At 44.9% G+C, this 18084-nt stretch overlaps 1 protein-coding gene across 1 annotated transcript in view; it reads right to left on the bottom strand.

Annotated features, from left to right (window-relative positions):
• Positions 1-647: 647 nt before the first annotated feature.
• The window catches only part of LOC119177835 (nose resistant to fluoxetine protein 6), a 66355-nt gene continuing 48918 nt past the window's right edge, over positions 648-18084 (bottom strand). The window contains exons 13-15 of the mRNA XM_075867382.1: positions 17495-17675; positions 3268-3410; positions 648-790 (exon numbers count right to left, since the gene is read on the bottom strand). Coding sequence (XP_075723497.1) covers positions 677-790; positions 3268-3410; positions 17495-17675 — 438 coding nt within the window. The 3' untranslated portion in view covers positions 648-676. The remainder of the gene's footprint in view (positions 791-3267; positions 3411-17494; positions 17676-18084) is intronic.

The raw sequence follows: 18084 nt of genomic DNA on the forward strand, positions 1-18084 counted from the left end.
TTATCGTTGATTAAGCAATCAAAAGCTAGAAAAAACGATGGCTTCACCATAGACTCACTAAATGACTGCAGTCTATGCAAGTAATACCACAGTAGTCGTGGAAGGTATATATATCGAAAGTGATCACGACTGTGAGAAAGACAGAAATCACATTTAGTTCCGCCTAACAAAAAAAACCTTATTTAGGTTTTTTTTACCAGCTCATTCAAGCTTTTTTTACCACAAAAAAAAAACAGAGGTAAAAATAAAAAGAAAATTGTGTTGAAACAAAATTCGAAAAGCACCTTAAGCATGTAGTTTGCTTCATTTTCCGCTAGACACAAATTCTTTCCACCTATTCAGGACTCCCCTTTTTACCAATGTTACCAGGTTAAAAGCACTCATCTGCGGTTCATGCTTAGGTCATTGATTGATACGTAGGTTTTATTACCGCAAAACCACTATATGAATATGAGGGACGCCAAAGTGGATGGCACTGGACTTTTTCAGTCTGCTTCGGATATGTTCTGTCAACAAGAAGAGGTGTCAGCTTTTTGCAAAATCATCAGAAAGCGGAAGACAGAGACGGCCGCTTACCGTGATTGCACACGGCATGCGGAAACGTCAATGACAAATGCGCTTGCTCCTGAGCAATGATGGATCCACTTCTGTTCTCTTTATTGATGTCAGTATAGCTTCATATTCTTCCTAAGAAAAGTCTCTCAAGGTTGCGGAATGGAATTTCAATTGTCAGGGTTAATACTGCAGCGACTGCAAACGAGAAGACGAGATTTCCAACGAAGAAATATCCCTGAAAAGAAAAACCCACAATATTGAAACATTTAATTAGCACAAGGTGCACAATATGTTTAGCTTTTAGTATCTACACGTTCTAATAAACAAAAAAGAGTAATAATGAAAAACGCAACGTAGCGTAGGAGGAACGGTAAACGTGCAGCACCTTCGCGGGGCTAAACAGCCAACAGCGGCCACCACTGCGCCAGCAGTGCCACGAGTGGCGAGTTGCGGCTACTTTAGTTTCAACTGATGTGCTTAAAAACATTCTCTATGCACCAACTCCTTCTGTGTTATATTCCAGCAGGTGCGCGTGACGCTCATAGGTTTGAAAAAAGGCGTACGCTTTTGGAAAGCTGGTTATGCATGATTCGTTTGGAGCTTCGAAAGAAGATCAAGACCAGTAATTTATGCAAGTAATCACGTTTTTTATGTAACGTAACACATATGTGTGACACAGTCTTTTAAATATAAAACTCGTGCGGCCGAACCGCGTAAAGCTCGAAGCATAGGCTGTCATCGCCGATGTTCGTAAACGTTATTCCTTGTAATTATCCCTGCTTATTGTTGACCAAAAAATTACGCTCGTGTATTCTCAAGGTCGCAGGTAAAGTCCCTGCCCGCAGCAAGTTATATTTTTCCCCCCTTTCTTTCATCCCATATACATTACAATTACTTGCAGTAATATCCCGTAAACTTCCATTGTCTAAATTGTCCGTCAGTTGTCATTATTACTATGTGTGACATAAGTAAGATGCCCTAAGATTCACACAAGTAAAACATACGGTAATCGAGCTGCACATGTTGCATTTCGTAACGCGTGGCATTATTCTTCATTTGTAGACTTCGCTCAGGTTGCATCAGTCCTCCAGTTACCTTGTCTCGGCTGTCACACACATGATGGAACAGCGTGGCGCGGCTTCGCATGCGCCACGCACTCTGCTGTTAAGAGAAATAGCAGTACGTGTAAAATAAATTACTGAATATTTCGGTTCACAACTATCTTTCTCTCTTACTAAGTGATCTACTAAACGAGCTGTGGCATGGTGGAAAAACAGCAGAAGCATGCGATGGACCAATACTGCTTTTGCCGATGGCTTTAGCCCAACGAAATGTAGACTGCAGACTGAACACTGCATCACTGCAAAAATATCAGCAGAAGTAACCCTCTATCCGCCTTGATCACTTTTCTGTTTGTATCAGAGTATAAACGCGTATCATCGGAAATTCCCAACTTTGCAGTCAGTCTGGAAAGTGAGTGGAAATCTGTAAAACATAGTTTTTCGATTTCCGCCTGGTTTCTTCCTATTGTTGTGATGAATGTACCCAACAATTATTAGCGGAGGCGATGATTGTAGTTTTGGTAAAACTGGAAAACTGACATCGTGTGCAGTTCTTGCAGGCTTCAGGGAATTTGTTTTAAAACAATGCATACGCCGTAGCAGCTGCTTAAAGCGTGCCAATTCTCAAATTAAACATTATTACTAGAAAAAGAAACGTGCCTTTACCTGTTTTGCCAGTGGGTACCCGGAGGCAACAATTCACTGCTTCCCACTGAAGCGACGGATGCTCAACTATACATACACAAACAAGGCTCTGGTGGATTAAGGGGTCCAAAAAGCCTTTGCAGAGCCATATGGGGCCACCTTTCAAAATGAATACCCTTGAACAACAGAGAGCCAAGTCGGCGTACTCCTCCTCTTCTCGTTAAATAAATTAAAAAAGGAAGCCTTCCGGATGTCACCAGCTATCAAAGCAGGTACATTTCTCACCAGTTGATTTGATTGATATGTGGAGTTGAACGTCCTAAAAACACTGTATCGTTATGAGAAACACCGTAGTGGAGAGCTCCTCAAATTTAGACTACCAGAGGTTCTTTAACACGCATCCAAATTTGAGCACACGGGTCTACGGCACTTTCACCTCCATCAAAAATGCAGCCGCTCTTTCTCATCGAAAGTGGATGCTCAGCGATGTTACCATCTTAGTGGTTCTGCCCTCACCGTTCATTCTCTATTGATCAGCTACCATCACATTAAGCTCACACTAAACATAGGCACTGTATCCTTAGCGCTGGCAAACAAAATAATTATTTGCATTTAGCGAGCCAGATACCCTCTATGACTATGACGCACACTGCATTAGTGAACTTTCGGTCAAATTTCACCATCTCAGACTTATTGATGTTAACCCGAATGTAAGAAAATGAACGCTGTTACAATGCTGCTTACGTGGCTTAAAATAAAATATCCCCCCCCACCCCAAAAAAGAAAAACTCAGCTTCACACGCAGCTTTTTACAATCTGAAATAATAGCTTTTTTTACTAAGCAAAAATACGTTGTACAACTGTAAAATAAGAAATCTCACACGTTACTTGATTATGCTGAGATTTGTGCAAATAGAGAAATAGTGGCCTTTTAAGGCGGATATTGTGTATTAGGCATGATCGAGCAAGGAGATAAATTGCTAAGTTTTGAAGACATAGATCTTACCATCAGAAAATAATTGTAGTCGAAGCTTTCTTCTCGTGATGCAAAGAAGACAAACTGCAGAGGGTGATGTGAAATGTATGCAGCAAATGTCAGTTTTCCAAGTGGAGCAAAGAAGCTGGAGGAAAGAAATTCGGTCACCAAGCCTGAAACACGAGAAACAGGACCAAAATAAAGTAACATGGTGCGCAAGAAAGATTTGCATTATTAAAGCATTGGTGCGGAATATTGCTTGCTTTCAATCCCGAGAACACTTCTATTTACGGAATAGTACGCTCAAGGTAAATGTGCTTTGATGTACATGAACAGAGAAGAGAATCGAATTATTGGCAGTGGAGTGCGTGATTCTGATGGAAGTGCATCTTGCTACGGAACTTGCTGAAACATGATGGTAAAAACTTATGAACACTGAAGTATCCCAACAACTAAAGTATGTAGCATACGCGTTCTTAACGATAGTCGCTGGCCGCATGTAATCTTTTAACCGGGCCGAGTGCCTTCAAGGTATTCCGGTCGAGATACGTAAGCCGCTTGGGATCCCGGTATTGTTTTGAAAGAGTTTTGTTGACATTGTGTACACAGGACACGTTTACAAAAACGTGGCCTAGAAAGTACTAGAACTTGTAACTTGACAGTGACAAACATACGTCGACAAATGAACATGCTGCATCAGTGGAACAGGTACTTTACTCAGAAGTCATCTTTCAACACGGCGAAATCATAGGCAAGTTAGGACTGATAACTTTTTATGTAGATTCAGCAAAATGTTTGTTACTAAAGCAACAGTCCAATAAAAACAATGCAGGTTCTGTCAAGCCAGTGTGGTGGAAAGTGTTGACAATGCAACATCAGCGCCAAGAATCCTCTTCGAAACGTTATTAATTAATTTGCCTATTCTTAGATAAATAATTTGGCATTTTCAGGAAAATAGTACAATTCAGCTACAGTTTTGAAAAATATTCCGCAAATATAAAAACATAGTGTCGATACTAGTGCTGCAAGACTAGAAGCAATAACTAAGCTATGTGGCCTTTATTGTTTCCATATATTTGTCTTTCTCTTAATAATTACATTTATTGAACGAAGCTTCTCTTAGTCTTATGTTGTCCCGTTTCAGGCGTATCCAGCAGTATTTGACAGTATCTCACGGCGCCGTCTCATAGAAGTTCATACAAACTGGAGTTCAGTGAGAATATTCGAGATGGCGCTGTACCGCTACTCTCCAACTCACGGAGAAAGGAAAGGCAGGAGAGGCCCTGACGTCACACGTTGCGGAGCCGCGATGAAGCCGCGATGAAGCCGGAAGTCGGCCATATTGACTGGCAAAATTCTGCTCTCTTGTTTACATGCGAATGTAAAGCAGAAGGCACGACTCTCTCTCCGGCTTGAAGAGCACATGAGATGCGCGGCGCGCGTGGTGTGACGATCCGAAACTAATGGAACGGAGCTAAACACTCTGGGCCAGCGCGACACCTTCGGCGAAAACATTTCGTCCGAGTATTAACAGTGAGTAACAGCTCACCGACAACGAATCAAGTACAAGAGAACGCGTGCTAGATGATCTGAAAACGGTGAGTGCTTTCATGTCATTAGTTCAGCAACTGCAGAGACAACACGATCGGCCATGCGCCTTCTACGGTTGCATTCCGCCATGCGGCTAACGCAGCGTCCGGCTACTGTGTCCTTGTTCCGCATGAAACTCACCGGCATCAGCATTCTGCGACCGTGGTGACTTTGAGCACGGTGCAAGTGACACTCGAACGCGGTTGCGGTTACGTTGAGATTACATGCAACTCTTGTGAGAGTATACGAAGCGGAACAGTAATTGTGTTTCAATACGCACATGCAAGTTGTTACTGTACACACAGAACACGAAACTACGTATGTGCACATGGCCTTCATTGCGTCTTTCTCGGCTCAACAGCGTCGTCTATTGACAAGCAAGAGCACTGCCCAACCGTCAGTGACATGCAAGGCGTTCCTCGTCGTGCCGCTTCGTAAGCGTGCCCAACGAAATTTCGCTGAACACTAATTGCTTCATCCGCGTCATCCGCCGCACTACACATAGATATGCACTCGTTCTACGCACTGTTGAAACCCCATGATGGACAAAAAATTTGTAAACATTGCTAAGAGTACAGTTACTGCCAGGAGAGCACGGCGTAACCAATAACGTGCCGCAGAGCGCGGATATTGTCCGCCACGGCTCAGCACGAGACCTGGGGAGGAGCACATGCTGCCGTCAGCCGCGGCCGCTCACTGCTAGACCAGCTCCCCTGCGCAAGACGTAAGCATAGCAACGCCGCCATTGTGCCCAGTGAATATGGCTGCCATATTGTCATTTCCTCCACACTTTTCACGTAGCGCCGGCTGGGCATGTCCTCTCCTACCTTTCCTTCCTGCGTGCTCCAAGTGATTGCCGCGCGCGCTATGCCTGCGTGCGTGTGGCACCAGTGCTTCTCTCAGCTTTATGGACTGGTGCCGTACGTGTCGGATTGTTGGCATGCACGAAGACGGAGCAGCGGGCGTGCAGGGCTATGGCGGCTCGTACTCGTCACCAGACCGACAGACAGACACACAGGCAAACAGAGAGACAAGCAGATATATGGACAAATAGACAGATAAAATAACAGACGGACAAACAGACAGGTAAAAAGACAGACACACTCACGCACAGAAGGAAGCATGGAGGGAAGCATGGACAGACAGACGGAGTGGCGCACGCATGGACGAGCGCACGGACGGACACACTGATGGACGCATAGACGAAAAACTTCACGGATAAATGGACTGATGGACGGAATAATGTGTGGACCCTTCACCCACACATCATCATTTAGTCTATGCATGTGCTGTATCTCCACTAAGTGGCGTATAAGCCAGGCCATGTCTCCCAGTCATCCTAGCGTCACATATATATCTGAAGAAGTTTTTTTTCCAATGGGCCAAACGTACTTAGGAAGAGAAGAGACTCAACTGAAAGGTTGTCTTAGCTTTATTTCCAATGATTTCGACCAGTGCACCGGTCTTCGTCAAAGTTTGTGACACACACACACACACACACACACATATATATATATATATATATATATATATATATATATATACATATATATATATATATATATATATATATATATATATATATATATATATATATATATATATATATACATATATATAAGAAAGAAGTGTATACCTAAGGGCTCGTCTTTCCGTGTTTTAACACAATATTAATGAGGTCTAACAGACAGTAATGCCAAGGAATGTACAGGGGAAGTTATTGATCCAATGGAATTTAAATAGGAAGAAAGAAAAGTGGATGAAAAAATAACCAGCCGTGAGCAGGAATCGAACCTATGACCTTCGAATAACGCGTTCGATGCTCTAACTACTGAGCTACCACAGTGGCCTCCCTCCATCCACTTTTTTGGGTTTATATGTGAATTTAGAAGTAGGAGTGACAGTCAGCGCCATCTATAAGCCAAGCGACGAGTGCGAAAACACTCTTTTATGCGCATGTTTGGCGCACGTAGCACGTGAACGTATTATGAGCGGGCAGCTGATTAATAGTCCGTCGTATACAACCTAATGACACCAAGTCTGCCAGTACGAGACCCTCGTTATATAAGATAAGAAACAGAAGTGTGTATATATATATATATACATAAATATATATATATATATATATATATATATATATATATATATATATATATATATATATATATATAGAGAGAGAGATAGATAGATAGATAGATAGATAGATAGATAAATATATATATATATATATATATATATATATATTGAGGAGGAGCGTATATTTAGGGCTCGTTTTTCCGCGATTGACACATTATTAATAAAATCTAACAGACAATAATGCCAAGGAAAGTATAGGGGAGGTTATTAGATCCAACTGTAAGGTAAATATCAATAAATAAAAGTGGGTGAAAAGGTAACATGGCGTGGGCAGGAACAAAACCTGTGACCTTTATATAACGCGTTCGATGCTCTGCCACTGAGCTATCAAAGCGGCAATCCCTCCACTCACTTCACTGGGTATGTATGTGAATTTTAGACATGGGGGTGTCAGTCAGCGCCATCTGTAGCCTTAGCGGCGAGTGTGGTACACTCTTTCATGAGCCTGTGTAGCGTTGCGTAGCACGTGAACTTATTACGAGCGGTCAGCTGACACGTAGTGCCTCGTATAGAACCTAAGGACACCAAATCTGCCAGTAAGAGACCCTCGTTAACGAATAAGGGAAATAAGTTTATACCTTAGGGTTCGTTTTTCCGTGTTTTGACACAATAATAATGAAATCTAACAGACAATAATTCCAAGGAATATATATGAGAAGTTGATTGATTGATTGATTTGTGGGGTTTAACGTCCCAAAACCACCATATGATTATGAGAGACGCCGTAGTGGAGGGCTCCGGAAATTTTGACCACCTGGGGTTGTTTAACGTGCGCCCAAATGTGAGCACACGGGCCTACAACATTTCCGCCTCCACCGAAAATGCAGCCGCCGCAGCCGGGATTCGAACCCGCGACCTGCGGGTCAGCAGCCGAGTACCTTAGCCACTAGACCACCACGGCGGGGCTATATAGAAGAAGTTATCAGAACAAATGGAATCAAAATAAGAAGAAAGAAAAGTGGATGAAAAAATAACCAGCCGTGAGCAGGAATCGAACCTACGACCTTCGATTAACGCGTTCGATGCTCTAACCACTGACCTATCACAGCGGCCTTCTCTCCACCCAGTTTTTTGGCTTTATATGTGAATTTAGAAGTGGGAGTGTCAGTCAGCACCCTCTGTAGCCAAGCGACGAGTGTGAAACACTCTTTTATGCGCATGTGTGGCGTACGTAGCACGTGAACTTATTACGATCGGGCAGCTGACCAATAGTCCCTCGTATACAACCCAATGACACCAATTCTGCCAGTACGAGACCTTCGTTAATGAATAAGGGAAAGAAGTGTATACCTAAGGGCTCGTTTTTCCGTGTTTTGACAAAATATTAATGAGATCTGACAGACAATAATGCCAAGAAATGTATAGGAAAAGTTATTAGAACAAATGGAATGTAAATAGGAAGAAAGAAAGGTGGGTGAAAAAATAACCAGCCACGAGCAGGAATCGAGCCTACGACCTTCGAATAGCGCGTTCGATGCTCTAACCACTGAGCTATCACAACGGCCTTCCCTCCACCCACTTTTTTGGGTTTATATGTGAATTGACATGGCACGTGTCAGACAGATTGGATGGACATGGCACGTGGCATATGTGAGTTGACATGGCACGGTTTATATGTGAATTGTGACATGGCACCTGACGCCATGTGTGGCGTCACATGCTACGTGACGCCACACATGCGCATAAAAGAGTGTTTCACACTCGCCGCATGGCTACAAAGGGCGCTCACTGACACTCCCACTTATATACTCACATATAAACCCAAAAAAGTGGGTGGAGGGAAGGCCGCTGTGATAGCTCAGTGTTTAGAGCATCGAACACGTTATTCGAAGGTCGTAGTTTCGACTCCTGCTCACGGCTGATTATTTTTTCACCCACTTTTCTTTCTTCTTATTTACATTCTATTTGTTCTAATAACTTTCCCTATACATTCTTTGACATTATTTTGTGTTAGATCTCATTATTAGTGTGTCAAAACACGGAAAAACGAGCCCTTAGGTATACGCTTCTTTCCCTTACTCATTAACGAGGGTCTCGTACTGGCAGACTTGGTGTCATTAGGTTGTATTCGAGGAACTATTGGTCAGCTGCCCGCTTGTAATAAGTTCACGTGCTACGTGACACCACACATGTGCATAAAAAAGTCTATCACACTCGCCACTTGGCAACAGAGGGCGCTGACCAACACTGCCACTTCTAATTTCACATATAAACACAAAAATTGGGTGGAGGGAAGGGCGCTGTGATAGCTCAGTGGATAGAGCATCAAACGCATTATTCGAAGGTCGTAGGCTTGATTCCTGCTCACGGCTGGTTATTTTTTCACCCACTTTTCTTTCTTCCTATTTAAATTCCATTGGTTCTAATAACTTCCCCTGTACATTCCTTGGCATTACTGTCTGTTAGATCTCATTATTATTGTGTTAAAACACGGAAAAACGAGCCCTTAGTATACATTTCTTTGCCTTATATATATATATATATATATATATATATATATATATATATATATATATATATATATATATATATAGATATATATTGCTATGGGTTGCTACAACTGAACATTATTGGAAAGAGGACTATTTATGGGGTGAGCTCGTGCAAACCGAACTCGATATTGTGTGCCTGCCTGTTTACCTAGTGTAAAGGGATTTTTTAGACGCCTTCTCCTCGTAACATTTTGGTGGAGAGTGCGGGTCTTCCCACAGTCAATATCCACGACGATTCTACGTTCTAAGCAGCGGACGTTCCTTGGCTGCCTGTGCGATGCCTATTCAAGACAATAACGAGGACTCTTCGGAGACCACCCGAACCGTGCTTCTTCCAACTACGCAGCAACCAACAGCAGCGCATCCAGCCGCTACTTACCGCACCGTCGTCCTGACCCAACCGCGTGACCCAGGCACCTTTTCGGGCAGTGACAATACTTACGTAGAGTAATGGCTTCAGGTGTGCGAACGGGTGAGTGCTCTGTACAGCTGGGTTCCGACGCTGATGTTGGCCGATAATATTTTCTACCTTGATGGCACAGCTAAAGTTCAGTTTTCCAACCACGAGGAAGATATCACGAGTTGGGACATCTGTAAACATAAACTCATCGACCTCCTCGGCAAGCTCATTAGGCGTCGTCGTACTGTGCAGAAAGAACTAGCGTGCTGACTCTAGTGCTGCAGCGAATCTTACGTTACACACATACAACTTGTGCTCGCCCTCTGCCATAAGGTTGACAACAAGATGCCGGAATCTGAAAAGGTCGCGTACCTCCTCGAACGAATCGCCGATGACACCTTCGATCTCGTGTTTCGAAACTCATCGAACGTAGACGACATTATATTGAATGCCGACGCTTCGAAGATGCGAAAAGTCGCCGCTTCAGTCCACACTTTTTGCATCTTCCCAACACGGCTGCAACATCTACCTGCGAGGACGCCCGTTTGCCACCAGCCCCTGCTGCTTCGGACAATATCGTGCGCATCGTGCGCCACGAAATCGAGACAGCATCTCACCGTTCTGACCAAGTCCGCGCCCTCAATATCTCGCGCGCCATGGTTTCTCTGATCAAGAGTGTCGTGCGCCAGTAACTAGTCAACGCCGGACTTCAGAAGCTGTGCCCCGTTAACTGACCTGACTACCGACTGCCCAACACTTAATATGTCCCGTGGACCGAACAACCGCCCACGTTACCGGAAATGGCAGAATGGCGAACTTCCGATGACAGGCCGATCTGCTTCAGCTGTGGACGAGTCGGCCATATTTCACGTCATTGCCGCACTTCCTGGGATTGGCAGCCAATGTCACATTATGCCAACACCCGACGGCCACCTGCAGGTTCTAGGATGTCGATCTGCACGGAAGAAGACGATGCTTCGCCATCCAGGACCGCCCAACCGAACCACTCCCCGTCACCCTCTGAACACATGTTCCGCTCAACTAACCAACCTAGCTCCGCCTCACCCTCCTACCACCAGTCCTCGGAAAACTGGTGGGCACAGTTGCTAGAGGTGAGCCTGCTTCAACGACCCAACCCGAAATTTCTTTACACACGATACACGGATACAACTTGACTAGAGTAAATGTTGACGGTACTTCTGTGGCACCACTCATTGACATGGGCGCTCACATATCAGTCATGAACTCAAGCCTTTCTGCTCGACTCAAGAAAGTGCTCACTCCTGCTTCGATCACTGTTGTCCGAGTAGCCGATGGTGCAACACCAGCGGTCTCGGGATGTGTGCCACCCGCGTCACTGCTGCTGGATGTCATACCACTGTTCTGCTTTACGTACTGAACCACTGCCCACATGACATCATATTGGGACTCAATTTTCTGTCAAAACATTCCGCCCTAATTAACTGTTTTGCTGGTGTTGTTTAGCTCGCCCTACCACACGCCATTGACACTCCTGATCCTGCGCCGCCAAAGCTATGTTCCACCGACTTTGTTCACCTATCTTTTCGATCTGTGACGTATATCGACGTCTCTTCTGATCCACCTGTGGCTGACGGCGATTATGTCATTTCACCTAATTCTACAGTCCTGTGTTCACTCAATGTTGTGTCCCCCCCCCTCACCATGATCAGAATGAAGGACAACCTGGCATGTCTTCCTATTGTGAACTTTGGACTTTGCCCTGAAGTGCTCCCACTAGGGTTATTTCTTGCCCCCCGTGCCCCGGCCGGCGACTACCACATATCCACTTTACCAGAGGATACACCGTCATCGGCCAGTATTCAGTCGGGGAGTACACCAGACTGCATAAAAAAATGATTTCCTCTGATCTCCCGGCCGAGCATGTTTCTGTGCTTCGTGGCCTTCTCGCGTCGTATCAAGACGTCTTTGATCCCTATGACTGACCCCTGTGTCAAACGACCCTCGTAAAGCATCGGATCAACACCGGCGATGCAAATCCAGTACACCGGGACCCTATGCGGTTTCCTCCTCCCAGCGTCACGTGATCCAGCAAGAAGTCGAGAAGATGCTTGCCCGAGACATCATTCAACCTTCTTCAAGTCCTTGGGCTTCACCCGTTGTGCTCGTGAGAAAGAAGGATAACAGCTCGCGCTTCTGTGTCGACTACAGAAATCTTAACAAAGTTACAAAAAAAAGACGTGTATCCTCTGCCACGGATAGATGACGCTTTTGACTACCTTAGTGGAGCAAACTATTTCTCTTTCATCGACCTTCGTTCCTGTTACTGGCAGACATCAGTTTATGATCTGGACCGTGAAAAGTCAGCATTTATAACTCCCAACGGACTATATCTGTTCAAAGTAATGCCAATCGGGTTATGCAATGCCACCGCTTCTTTCGAACGAATGATGGGCGCTGTTCTTCACGGTTTGAAGTGATCAATCCGCCTATGCTAACTTGATGACGTCTTTGTTTTTTCGCCAACTCTCGAAACACACCTCGAGCCTCTCTCAACAATTCTTTCGGCTTTCCGCAAAGCAGGGCTCCAACTAAACACGTCGAATTGTTGCTTCAGCCGCCGGCAGCTCACTGTCCTTGGACACCTTGTCGATTCTTCTGGTGTTTGTGCCGATCCCAAGGAAGCCCTGAACAAGTCAGAGCATTCGTTGAACTGACGACTAGACTTACGACGCCATCAATTCTCGGCCACTTTGATATCTGCGCTCCAACGGAAGTGCGTACCGACGCCAGTGGTCCCGGAATCGGAGCCGTTTTGGCACACCGACAGCATGGCTGCGAGTGCATTATTGCTACGCTAGCCGTCTTTTATCGCCAGCAGAGCGAAATTACTCCATCACAGAACGCGAATTCCTCGCGCTCGTCTGGGAAGTGCCTAAATTTCGGCCATATTTGTATGGATGCCCGTTCACGGTTGTCACTGAGCACCACGCCTTATGTTGGTTGTCGTCCTTAAAAGATCCTAGTGGACGTCTCAGCTGGCGGGCTCTACGGCTACAGGAAGATTCCCACACGGTTGTCGACAAATCAGGTCGCCACCATGAGGATGCTGACTGCTTGTCGCGTCATCCAGTAGACCCAGCAAGCCTTTCTGAGGGTGATGAGCCTACTTCCGTTTTGGCACTTTCCGCGTTCAGCAACACTGGAGATCACCAAGCCGTGATCCTCACCTCAGCGATATAATTCTTCGGCTCGGTGGTCCCACAACTTTTCCACCTTTTCGTATGTTCCTGCTCCAAAATGGCGCATTATATCGCTACAGAATGCACCTGACGGACCTGATCTGCTGTCGTTCATACCACAACATATGCGTCCGACTGTCCTCGCACAGTTGCATTATATTCCGACAGCTGGTCACCTGGGAGGTTCAAGAACTTATGACCGCGTTCGACGTCGCTTCTTTTGACCCGGTGTTTACCGATCCGTCTGCCATTACGTCGTTTCATGCAAATTCTGTCAACACCGCAAAAAACCAGCAACCCTTCCAGCGGGACGCCTTCAGCCCATTGAGATTCCATTCGGACCCTTTCAGAGGGTAGGTGTTGACTTACTAGGACCGTTATCTTTAACGGCCAGCGGAAACAAGTAGATAGCAGTCGCCATAGATTACACCACTCGGTATGCCAAAACACGGGTCCTTCCTACCATTTGTGCGACAGACGTCTCTGACTTTCTCCTAAAAGACGTCATACTACACCACGGCGCTCCTCGGCAACTGCTTACCGATCGAGGTCGCTAGTTTTTATCACAATATATCTAGGACATATTACACTTTTGCGCTAAAAAGAACAAGTTCCCAACGGCGTATCATCCTCAAACAACGGGCTCACAGAACGGCTAAATAGAACCATCACAGACATGCTCGCCATGTACGTTTTTTTCGACCATCGTGACTGGGACTCCACCCTCGAATTTGTGACATTTGCCTATAATACGTCCCGGCATGACACTGCAGGTTTCTCGCCCTTTTTTTCTACTGTACGGACGAGAACCTACGGTGCCTTTTGACACGCTCCTTCCTGCCGTTAGCCACACATCAAAATATGCCCACGATGTGATATCTAGAGCTCTAGAGGCACGTGAGATTGCTCGCCTGAGTCTGAGTGATTCGCAGGAACGACAACGACCAGTCTACAATGCGTGTCATCGTGATGTGTACTTCAGTCAAAATGACACAGTCCTTCTCTAGACACCGTCATGGCGAGTTGGCCTGTGCGAAAAGCTGACTTCGCCGCACTCGGGTTCGTACCCTGTGGTGCGCCAAGTCGCCGACATGACATATGAAATTGAACCTCTTAACGCCACCAGCGCGCAATTGTGTTGTGACGTAGTTCACGTCACTCGGCTGAAGCGATATTACTCGGACCAACCAAGCACCGAGACGGTGCCTTCGTCGCCGGGGTCGATGCTACGGGGTGCCACAAATGAATCTTACAGAAAAGAGGACGATGTTTAGGGGGAGCTTGCGCAGGCTAGGCTCCATGCCTGCCTCTCTACCTAAAGTAAAGGTATCTTTCAGACGCCTTCTCTCCGTAACAATATATATATATATATATATATATATATATATATATATATATATATATATATATATATATATATATATATATATATATATGCAGAATTTACGTGTTTTCATCATGAAGATCACTTTCTTGAATATATGTTAACAGACTGCGAAGAAAAGAGACCGACAAGGAAAGAGAAACCTCTTCATCAACAGCGCGCAGCGCTAAAAGCCACGGGGCGAGCTTGTGAACTTTGCTAACGGCAACCCATTCATATACAGAACACCGTTTCGCGGCCCTCAAAGCTCCACCACTTCAGCGTGTTTTCATTATCAGTAAAGAGACTGGGCGAAGAGCTCGCGCTTGACGAGCTCTTACATGACCTTGCGTTTTGGTCGGCGCCGCCTCTGCTGAACGTGATTTTACTGCGCGCATGCTTATAGGACTCATGTATCGGTAGAATAAAAAGGTCAGTTCACTTGCTGCCGTAGTCACGTTTACAAAAGCAGAACGCTGTTCACACACAAAGAAGTAAAAAAAATGTGACAGTGTTTCACGCTTGTCCTGTTTATATTTGTACGTTCCATTGCTGCGCTTTTCCGTTAGAAGTGCGCACTTCAAGTGTCGGGCTGTGAAAATTCTTTGTCCGCATTCGTCCTGCGTATGCTTATTTTGTGAATACTTTCTGCTTGACGTGGGCTGGGCGAATTGCGTCATGCTTGATTTTCTTCGCATGACTTCGCGATTTGTTGATGTTTAATTCATTGCTTCACCCTTGAGGGAAAACAATGCCCTATAAACGCTAACCTGCCTCTGTGAAGACACGTTTTACTTTCATGTTAAACCAATTCCAAGCAAAAGGAATCAGCCAAACTTTTTCAACTTTTTTTACTCTCTACTTCTCTCTCTCTTTCTGTACCCGTTATCTCGCCGTTTCTATCTATTGCATCCAATCCTGTACAATTTAGTGGAAGCTGGAAAGCTCACGCCAGGCACACGTGTTCTGAAAGGGCTGTCTGCGTAGGCTTAGTTAGTGTCAAGTGCGAGATGTCACATTGGTAAATACCCATCAGGGGAATCACGCTTATCATCATTGCGAATTTGGTGTTTGGCTAGACCAAACAGCGTCACTGTGAGAACTCTTCCCCCCATCGTAATTTTCCCTGAGTGGATGACCACAGAAATTTAACAACCTGACGTTGCTAGGAGCGACACTACTAAAAAACTTCCAGATCCCACGCATAGTAGGAATCGATGATATGCGAAACACGAATGGGAAAGGTTGATATGTCGCTTTGAAATCATCAAAAAGTTACGATATAAAGGTAAGTGATGCCGTAAACGACTTACGCGTCATGCTTATCATTACTAAATGTGAATTTTACCTTCGTGATCTATTCACGTCACGTGATACCAAGTTTAGCATATGTGGAGCTAGCGAAACGGCCGCGAGCACGCTATGAGCGTGGTATGTTATCATGTTCTTGCATGACGCACGTGTCAAGATTATGATGTTTGCTCCATTCATATATTTTGTCCTCCACTAACGTCACGTAACACCAAATTTGATATATGTGGAGCTAGAAAAACGCCCGCGATCGCATCTTGAAGAGCCCAATATACTACAATGTAGCGTTAACGAGCGCGCACGCTGGGCACAGCGACGCTACGTTAGAAAAACGCGAGCACTCTATACTGTGACGCCAGGCGCGACCATCATCCGTCGGTGCCGCCCGACGGCAACCGACATGCGACATGCGACATGGCGCATTTCCCGCCGATACGCTACCCAGACAACACTGCGTCTCCCTCTTTTCGTCACGGAGGGACGCCGGACAAGCTGAAATGCGCATGCCTCAAAGCAACACCACGTGGCGCGCGCCTGCGAGTACATGGCAGGACCGGTGCCTGGCGCAGCGAAGCCGGCGTGACGCGACGAAATGAACGCCGGCGAGCACGTGCACCGCGTCTCATCGAAATGTATTGGGCTAGTCATGTTTTCACATGACATGTAGTTATCCTCACATGACACGCATCTCATGATTATTATGTTTGCGCCAGTCACCTTCGTCATTCATTGGCGTCGCGTAATACCGAGTTTGGTACATGTCAAGCTAGCGAAACGGCCGCGAGCGCATCATCAGTGCGCCATATGGTCATGTTGTTACATGACACGCATATCATGATTATCATCTTTGCATCAGTCACATACATTAATCATCCATTCACGTACTGTATATGTGACGCTAGTGAAACGGCCGCGAGCCCATCATGATCGTGGCTTGTAGCCATGTTGTTACATGACACGCATGTCATGATTTTCATGTTATAACCTGCCGCTTGTGTTCGCCATGCAATCATGCCATACCATACCTGTTTTGAAACATGATGTGTGAACGAAGCCACCGCAAGAGCTGCAGGACCATGAAATGTAAATCATGACATACAAGACATACATATCCTAATATTCACGTTATGACTAGTCCAATAAGTTCTTCACACAGTTGTGTTATGCCATGGGAAGTTTGGTATCGATACCATTAGTGAAATGGCCAGAAGAGCTAAAAGTCATAGGCGGCTAGATAGATAGATAGATAGATAGATAGATAGATAGATAGATAGATAGATAGATAGATACATAGATAGATAGATAGTTGATAGATAGATAGATAGATAGATAGATAGATAGATAGATAGATAGGTAGATAGATAGATAGATAGATAGTTAGATAGATAGATAGATAGATAGATAGATAGATAGATAGATAGATAGATAGATAGACTCAAAGTCGCTAAAGTTCGTTAAATAATGCTTCGCACTTGAAAATGAAGGCTAAGTACTATTGCTCCTCCGCTTTTTCTTGTTGCGATACTTCAAGATAATGTAAAATTACAATTGCTATCACTGTGAAAATAAACCCGCCCATTTTGGTTTTCCAATTAAAGCAGTTGTTCAAAAAGTATCGTACAATATATAGGATAAAATTTTCATTCAAGTAGTTCACGCTATTCTTTTTTGTGTAATGCAGCTACCTCTTGTTGCGATCGTGGGTCATGTTAAGTAATAAATATTTGTTCATATCGGCACTTACCTCCTGAACCTGCCACGGAGGCGTACACAACCCATGAAATCCCGATGCACCAAATCGTTGGTGCACCAATATTGAAGGCGTCCCGCCAGGCATTTTGCACTGAAGGCTTTAAAACTCGCAAGCCGAAAACGGCGAACAGCAGGCAAGCCACACAACACAACCAGCCAAGGCGACCATCACACTGAAAACAAAACCAATTTGGTTCAAAGCACCGCCTCACTCTATTTTGTGATCGATTCTGTCCAGAAAATAACAAAGGCGTGTTTGAAAACAACAAATCAGTGTATATGCTCTTACCTACGGTTTCAAGAGTGTCGTCTTAATCAGGTCATGTTTCTTTACGCCATCATGGTGCGCAAGGAAGAATATTCTACGCAATTTATAAACGTTTCCTGATAATTGAAAATAAGAGGCTGCTGTTTGCTTTTTTTTTGAGTAGTGCGAGTATGAAGCAAGAGTGAGAATTCACATATTGTCCAGCTTCTCAACAAATGAAATCACTTCATCTGGTATAATCGATTGTATACTTGAGAGATGCGACCTCATCCGGCATTCAAAACATTGTGGCTTCTATTCTGAATATACATCCC

Source organism: Rhipicephalus microplus, chromosome 1 (assembly GCF_043290135.1).
Source record: "Rhipicephalus microplus isolate Deutch F79 chromosome 1, USDA_Rmic, whole genome shotgun sequence".
Classification (NCBI taxonomy): domain Eukaryota; kingdom Metazoa; phylum Arthropoda; class Arachnida; order Ixodida; family Ixodidae; genus Rhipicephalus; species Rhipicephalus microplus.